This window comes from Adiantum capillus-veneris, chromosome 25, assembly GCF_014529385.1.
Source record: "Adiantum capillus-veneris isolate H3 chromosome 25, ASM1452938v2, whole genome shotgun sequence".
Lineage (NCBI taxonomy): Eukaryota > Viridiplantae > Streptophyta > Polypodiopsida > Polypodiales > Pteridaceae > Adiantum > Adiantum capillus-veneris.
Genome location: NC_140955.1, coordinates 135,175,800 through 135,183,019, shown reverse-complemented (window position 1 = coordinate 135,183,019; position 7,220 = coordinate 135,175,800). Strand labels below are relative to the sequence as shown.

Sequence of the window (7,220 nt, the reverse complement as noted above, 5' to 3'; positions counted from 1 at the left end):
CCTGCAGAAGGGTCGTCATCAAGGGAGTGGATAATGTAGCCTCCAAGAGGCAGGTCAGGCGGAAGGAGTAATCGATGTCGGCAAAGGCCTGCAAAGGGCAAGTATGGGGCACGTGGGCGACTGTACCAGGGACATTAGGGCGGCTCGAGTAGCAACTCACATCCAGTAAGAAATAGATCATACCGAGGAGAGAGCGCGATAGAGATGGTGTGTGTGTGTGTGTGTGTGTGAGAGAGAGAGAGAGAGAGAGAGAGAGAGAGAGAGAGAGAGAGGATCTGTGTGTGGTACATTGTTGTTGTTGTTGTGTGTGTGTGCTTAAGAGCCCTGGGGGCGGCTGGGTGTGGTGCTGCACGGTGTGAGGGGTGGTCACGAGCTGCAGCTGCCAATTTGTCCGTTACCAACATAGTAGTGAGTGTGTGTACGCGCGGGCGGTTAGGCGCCATGTTTGGTAAGCAAGTAGCTGCAAAGGTGGCAGCGTCGTCACAAGGGAAGCACGTCAGGCTGGAGTGGTCATCACGGTCGGCAAAGGCCTGTATTGTGGAAGGGGTGGTCTTAGAGAGAGCAAGTATGGGGCAAGCGGGCTACTGCAGTACCATAGCATATATAGGGGGCCATCGCATCCAGCAAGAAGCATATTAGCATGGGAGGCTGGACACAGAGGCATATACGTTGGCGCTCTCTCTCTCTCTCTCGGGCTTTGCTAAAGCACTGCACTGCAATGGTGGTGTTCTGAGCTTATCAAGCCCAACTGTATATTGCCTCATGTGGATAGAGTTTGAAGGGACACTTGCTAGCAGGTTCATATCAAGCATTAAGCAAGGCATCTCCGGCGTTGAGAGAGAGAGAGAGAGAGAGAGAGAGAGAGAGAGAGCACGCACATGGAAGCAATTGAAAGCAGACTTGTGTGAATCGTCACCCTCAAGGCTCAACAATGGTGATGAGGATGATTCCTGCATGGGGAGAGAGAGAGAGAGAGAGAGAGAGAGAGAGAAGAGAGAAGAAGAAGAAGAAGAAGAAGAGAGTTTTAATGTTGTAGAGAGAGAAAGAGTGGCTTCTTTGCCGAAGACTGTCCCTGTGTCCAGGCGCCTGACACAGCAACCCTTTTTGCATTCAAAGAGAGAGAGAGAGAGAGAGAGAGAGAGAGAGAGAGTCCTGCCGCTTGCATTGCGTAGGTCCGCCACAACATCCGGCCCCAACCTCGCTCCTTGAGACTTTGTCATCATAGCAAACCCCTAGTGCCCCTCCTTGTGTCACCCGTCCATAGTTCGTCTAGGGTGCTTCCTCGACTGTGTCGGTCGGAGGGAGAGAGAGAGAGAGAGAGAGAGAGAGAGAGAGTGCCAAGGTATTTGCCTCTGCTCTCCGTCGTTGCAAGGACTCTTTTCCTATCTCCTTCTAGGACGTGATGATAGTGATGCTCTAGCTGCTAGCTCCAATACATTTCCAAAATATTTTCCTCTTTTGCGAGCTTATACGCCCTACCCCCCCCTCCCTCCTCTCTCTCTCTCTCTCTCTCTCTAGATCTATCATGAGTGTGGAAAGTGAGTTGCAATACATCTACATTCTAATGGAAAATCCAAAGCCGTAGGTGCATTCCATGGCAACGGTCTGTGTGATGGATGGACAAGGTGTGCACTCTGCAAGAGTAGCCTCATCGTGGTCTCAATGGTGCTAGAAATGTAGGTAGGTGTGTCCCTTGCTCATTGGACTAATGTAGCTACGATGAGAGAGAGAGAGGGGGGGGGGGGGCGGGGGCTCCAGCACTAAGGGGCATGGGAGCTTTAAGGAAGCCCAGGCGATGGGATCAAGGGCGCGGAAGTGGGGCGCGTTGGTTGAGGGCATCGGAGCGCTACACGTGGCAAAAAAAGTAAACTTGGACGGGATTTGGTAAACGGGGGCGCTGGGAGGTAAACTCGGACGGGAGGGTGACGTGGCGCAAATGGGTTGAGGTGGAGTCCCAGTGGCAAATGGGGGGCCAGCATGGCATTACTTTCACGCGGGCATCCCGTTTTCAAATTTGCGCTCGCGAAATGCAGGGTAAGCAGAGATAATCGGAGGTGAGATGAGAGAGGAAGAAGGGGAGGCTGGTATTTGATACAGTAATCAGATGAAGACTTTGTAGGAGATTGGAAGCTCAAAGGCAGTATGGATTTGAACCAGGTAATATGTGTGAGTGTGTGTGTGTTTGTGTGTGTGTGAGAGAGAGAGACAGAGAGACAGAGATGTTGTGTATTAGATGACTCCCATCGATGTAATCGAAGACCGGCCATTGAGTGGATATTTCAATGGTGAAACGACTGAAGGAGAATCGTCAGATGACTGCCCAATCAATGAGGATAATGGCATGGATTACTGGCCACAAAACAATGGAGCTAGTCCCAGCTCAGTCGCATGTTGGCATTCGCAATGCTCTTGGGTTGATTTAGATCCGTCTTCATACACATCAAAAATATTTTTCTCCTTCGACGAGATGACATACTCCTTAATGGCCAAAGATTTGGGAGGGACAGAAACCATGTCACTAGCAATGCTTCAAGCGATCGATGTTCGGGGATTGTTTGATTTAAAGAAGTGGAATAGGATGAAAGACTCCTTGATGCTTTGTCCAGGTATAGGGCTGGAAATAGGCTGCCTGCACTTGAAATCTACTGGCCTAAAGGTTGCCTTTATGGAAGATTGGGCACATATTGTTCATGCAGCCCATTGCCCTTTGACACATGACAATCATCTTGGAGGGACGGCCACTCTCAAGGCCGTCCAGAAGGAATGGTGTACAGACAAGAGACAACATGGGTTGCCTCTTGATTACATAAAAGACTCAATCACTGCATGTGGATGCTTACTAAAAGAGAAGATTATTGATTGTGATGTAGCTGCGATGCCTATTAGTAGCAGAAGCGCAAATTGTCCAACCTCTTCAATCGAGACAACAACATCTCAAGTCGAGCAACAGTTGACAAGAATCATGATAAAGCATCACACACGGCTGGTCCTAGTCAGATCTTCAAAGAGGCATAGAGCATATAAGTGGCTACAAGAATACATTTGCCATCGAGGTGGAAGCATAGATCGGAGAGGTGCGGATAAGCGGCGACAACGAAAGTCAAAGAGGTGTGGATGCCTTTTTAGGATGGTGGTTCAACACTGTCATGATGGTGATAGGGTGACTATCGCAATCCATGGCGATCACACCGGGCACATACCTGGCTCACGTGCTGACCTTTACCACTTGCCGGTGCATTCAACTGTAGTTGCATGCTGTATGGATGATTTGTTTGATGTTGGGATGTGCCGCCATGTCGCCAAAATGTCGATCTCCAAGGAAAGGTTTCACATGGCAAATGCATCTGAGCTGGATCGTGTAATCCACATATTTTTTATGATACCAAAAGAGGTGCAAATGCTGTTTCATCAAATGCGCACTCGTGGTACTTAGCTTGCCATTGGAAGTTCTAAGAAGCCTTTTCTCTGTTGAGTTTTTGATAGCATTTGATCCAACATTTTTTTTGACTGTAGGTAACTCTGTAGGTACTGAATGGGGTGCGATGCTTGCCGAGGCTCTACGTTTGCAAGAATTGAAGAAGGTAATACTACATTCTCAACTTCTTAAGCTGGATGGGTGAGCATGCATCCTCAAGTATACTTCTCGTATGGACATGTAATCTTTGTGCAGCCTTACAGTCCCCAAAACCCTGATGAGAACAAGCGGCCATTCATCCTCCTCATTCAAGACGAGTGGATGCTACAAGTCGCTCTTCGTTTCTCTCGTCGGAACTCATGGGCCGTGGATAGCACTTTCAAGACAAACATTTATGGTCTACCGCTCTATGGTGCAGTCTTGCCAAACCAAAATGGCATAGGGATTCCGATATGGCTGATGTTATGCAGCAATGATGTGGGTACCAGCCAGGAAAAGGTGGCCCTAGAGCTCACGTTCAAGATGATCTTTGCAAGGTTAGGTGACGTTCGGCCCGTAGCCATTGTCATTGATAAGAGCCAGCAAGAGCTCGAAGCCATCCTCAAGGTTGTGGATCAAGATTCTTTTTGCTAGAGAGAAGACGAGGATGGAAGGCGGCAACAAGTCGCATGTAAAGTTTTGCTATGCTGGTTTCATGTCAAGAAGGCATGGGTTGAGAACCTATTGCCCCAGGTAGCTGGTCATTTCTTTGATGTGTTCTTTGTGTCAGCTCATGTCTACAAATTGATTGTCGTACTCACATGGCGTTGTTGTGCATAGGTCCCTAAGGACAAGCGCGATGATGTGTACAATCGCATGTCGAATTTGATGCATGCAACAAGTGAGGATATATTTGATGCAAGGTGCGATGAGCTATTGCAGGTGTATCAGGCACATGAAAATATTCGACGGTATGTATCCACTGGCTGGTGTGGCAAAACATGCATGTGGCGAAGCCGTTGGCCAAGATTCGGTCGCCTATTTCAGCATGGGAATGTGGATACTACAAACTTGGTTGAGCGATTATGGCAGTATGTCAAGTATACCTTGCTAAATGCACAGATAAACAGGTCTCTGTTGGTCTTGTTGAATGCATTGGTGGGCGATTCAGTGCATGGGACATATATTGGGGGAACACTTCTCGAATTCTTCAAGCAAAAGCAGGAGATTGGTAAGAGCAGTTCTCTTTCGCTTGAGAGTATGCCTTTGCTGTTGCCAAATGTTGAGCTCATGTTGTTTCAATTTGACAACCGTTCAGCTGATTCCGGGCGTTTTAGTCGTTTTGGATCAAGCAAGCAACATACAACCAAGCTAGCAGCAGGCGAATCAATTCTTAAACGATTTGAAGCAGATCCAAGCACCCTCGAAGTGATAGAGGAAGGACACATGCGATTCAAAGTCCTTAGCACTACTTCGGCCTCAAACTGGTATCATGTGAGCATGCAATCCAACTACTGCGATTGTGCGGATTGGGGATCAGAATGCAAGCATCTATATGGCCTTCGACTGATAATTGAGAGGCACTTTCCTCATCTTCATGAAGTTCTCCCCATCGTAGATAGCGTTCAAGCTTTGAGCCATGTGGACCTACAACCCATAGTTGGAGCAGGGGAAGACAATATAGCACTAGAGCATGACAATTTCGATGTAGCTGAGACAGTTGTCAGCAACATAGACAATGAGATTGGTAGCTGCATCTATGACATGAGAAGCATCTTGCAGAGTCTAGAAGAGCAGTTGGTGCAATGTGATAGCTCTTTGAAGCCAGCCATACTAATGCAACTAAATCTTTCATGAGATAGTCTCGCCGCCTTGACCATCCCAAAGGAGATTGAGCTACCAGCAAAGGGCTCGATCAAGCAAGTCCAAGCTCACGTTACTCTAACTCGACTCGGGCATGGGATGCCCGTAGAAGCAAGTGGAGCCAGCAAGGAACAGGTTCTCGAGGCCGACTTGCCACCATCTAAAGGTCCAACTACTGGTGTTTTGCGACGCAAGCATCAGCGTGGACGGAGTCGAGTCCGCTTTCAAAGAAAGCCTCGAATACATTGTCCTCATTGTTGCAGCAAAACTCTCATGTTGGATCCATTGGAGAGCATTTCATGCCATACATGCCATGCCCTCCTTCCGTTATTGCTCAGACATGCCCCAGGTGGAGCAGAGTCGAGCTTGCTTAATCGTCATGTCACCCTCTTTGGTGAGAGCATCCAAAAAGGGATGATTGTATGTTGCAAAGCTGGCGAGGTTCCCACAGAAGAGAGAAGCTTCACAATCTGCTTGCTTGATGGGTCAGTACTCGAGACAGTCCTTGCGTCCCAGCAGCGAATGGTTCTCTCTACATGAGAGACATGTAGCAGGTTTCTCCCTTATGCAATCTGCTGGGCTGATTTGATGACCAGTTTGTGAACGTTTGGCAGGCACTTGTGAGCCCATTTGCAACTATCTTTGGACTGATTGGGTGGGTTGTTTTGGGAGCAAGCTATGAGCTGATTCCATCTGCAGACTTCCAACATGTTTGGCTGATGACTATTTACCTTGTTTAGGCTATTAGGCCGATCTTTCTGGATGGCATCTTGCTTGATCGTGCGTGAGCGTTACAGCTGGGTTTCGAAAAGTTATTCTGTCAATCTGTCATGAGCTCATTTGTGCTACCAACTTGATGCATTTTTCTTGTAAATTGTGTACGATCTCTATGGACTACGGCTGCTCTAAGTGGATGGCATTGAAACTGACCTTTTGTGAGAGTCATGGATGGGTTGTTGCTAGATGTATGTCTTGTTTTGCCAGCCAATATTTCTTATCCGATTGTGTACGATCTCTGAGTACTAGGGCTGCCCTAATTGGATGGCATTGAGGTTGATCTGATTTCTCAGCTGATTTCACTTGCAAACATTTAGTGTTTTTGGTATCTGATTATTTACAGTTTTTGGTATCTGAAGCATCAATGGCATTTATGGCATCCAACAATTTACAGTTTTTGGGTTAGAGGGTTGATTTCCTTTTTTATTTTTTGATGTTTTTTGGATTCTTGCCATACATGTGAGTGAGTTGTTTTGCCGCCCATATATGAGGTGTGTGCCGCACCAGAGATCAAGACATTTACGATCACCAACTATTTACGTTACTGGGGATGGAAGGCTGATGTTTTGTTTGACCATTCTTGAGCACTGCGGTTGGTTTCATGCTTAAGAGGCTGGAGAAAGTGAATGCTTACTGCAGTGCCATAAGTTGGGCAACATAGACCCTTGCAAAGAGTGGCTCCATCGTATACTTTCACCGTATTTTGACCATTCAAGGTGCAAGGTTTGAGATGTTTTTCTGTTAGGCTTTGTGTCATAACCATGTAGTGAATAATTCCTTTGCATTTATATGATGCATTTTTCACTCACCAATGCCGAGATGAACTTTGTGCTGCACTATTCGTATGTATAATCAATATTCGTATGTATAATCTGGCCATGCATTTGTTTGATTGGTTAGGTGACAATTTAATCCATTGAACAAAATAAACCACAATGCCAATGCACACAAATACTATGTATCGTCCTTTAAGTTTGCAACCACAATGTGCCTACATGGTATGCCAACAAAGGGTTGTCAGTTTGTCATTTTTAATACAAGCACCTTTGCTTTTCCGAGGATAATAAATCCACCAAAGATAAAACACACAAGTTAAGAGTTGCTATTCTCTATGAGCAATCAGATTATTAAAACATTACAAAGAGAGAGGGAGAGTTTCAATCGCTGACATTCTGACAAGAAAGAG

At 46.7% G+C, this 7,220-nt stretch overlaps 1 protein-coding gene across 1 annotated transcript; it reads left to right on the top strand.

Moving 5' to 3' along the window:
- The first annotated feature begins 1,778 nt into the window (after positions 1-1,778).
- LOC147425695 (uncharacterized) lies at positions 1,779-6,270 on the top strand. Its single transcript, XM_086499892.1, has 9 exons — positions 1,779-2,885; positions 3,390-3,425; positions 3,514-3,581; positions 3,671-3,745; positions 4,118-4,147; positions 4,235-4,625; positions 4,713-5,190; positions 5,257-5,782; positions 5,872-6,270. Exons 1-9 carry the CDS (start codon positions 2,234-2,236, stop codon positions 5,995-5,997), a joined length of 2,382 nt encoding a protein of 793 aa, XP_086356018.1. The 5' UTR covers positions 1,779-2,233; the 3' UTR covers positions 5,998-6,270.
- The last annotated feature ends 950 nt before the right edge of the window (positions 6,271-7,220 follow it).

Coding starts and splice junctions, on each gene's coding strand:
- LOC147425695 (XM_086499892.1), top strand. CDS start 2,234: ATGACTCCCATCGATGTAATCGAAGACCGGCCATTGAGTGGATATTTC. Junction 3,582..3,670: donor GTTTGCAAGAATTGAAGAAG/GTAATACTACAT, acceptor ATCTTTGTGCAG/CCTTACAGTCCCCAAAACCC. Junction 4,148..4,234: donor TTGAGAACCTATTGCCCCAG/GTAGCTGGTCAT, acceptor TGTTGTGCATAG/GTCCCTAAGGACAAGCGCGA.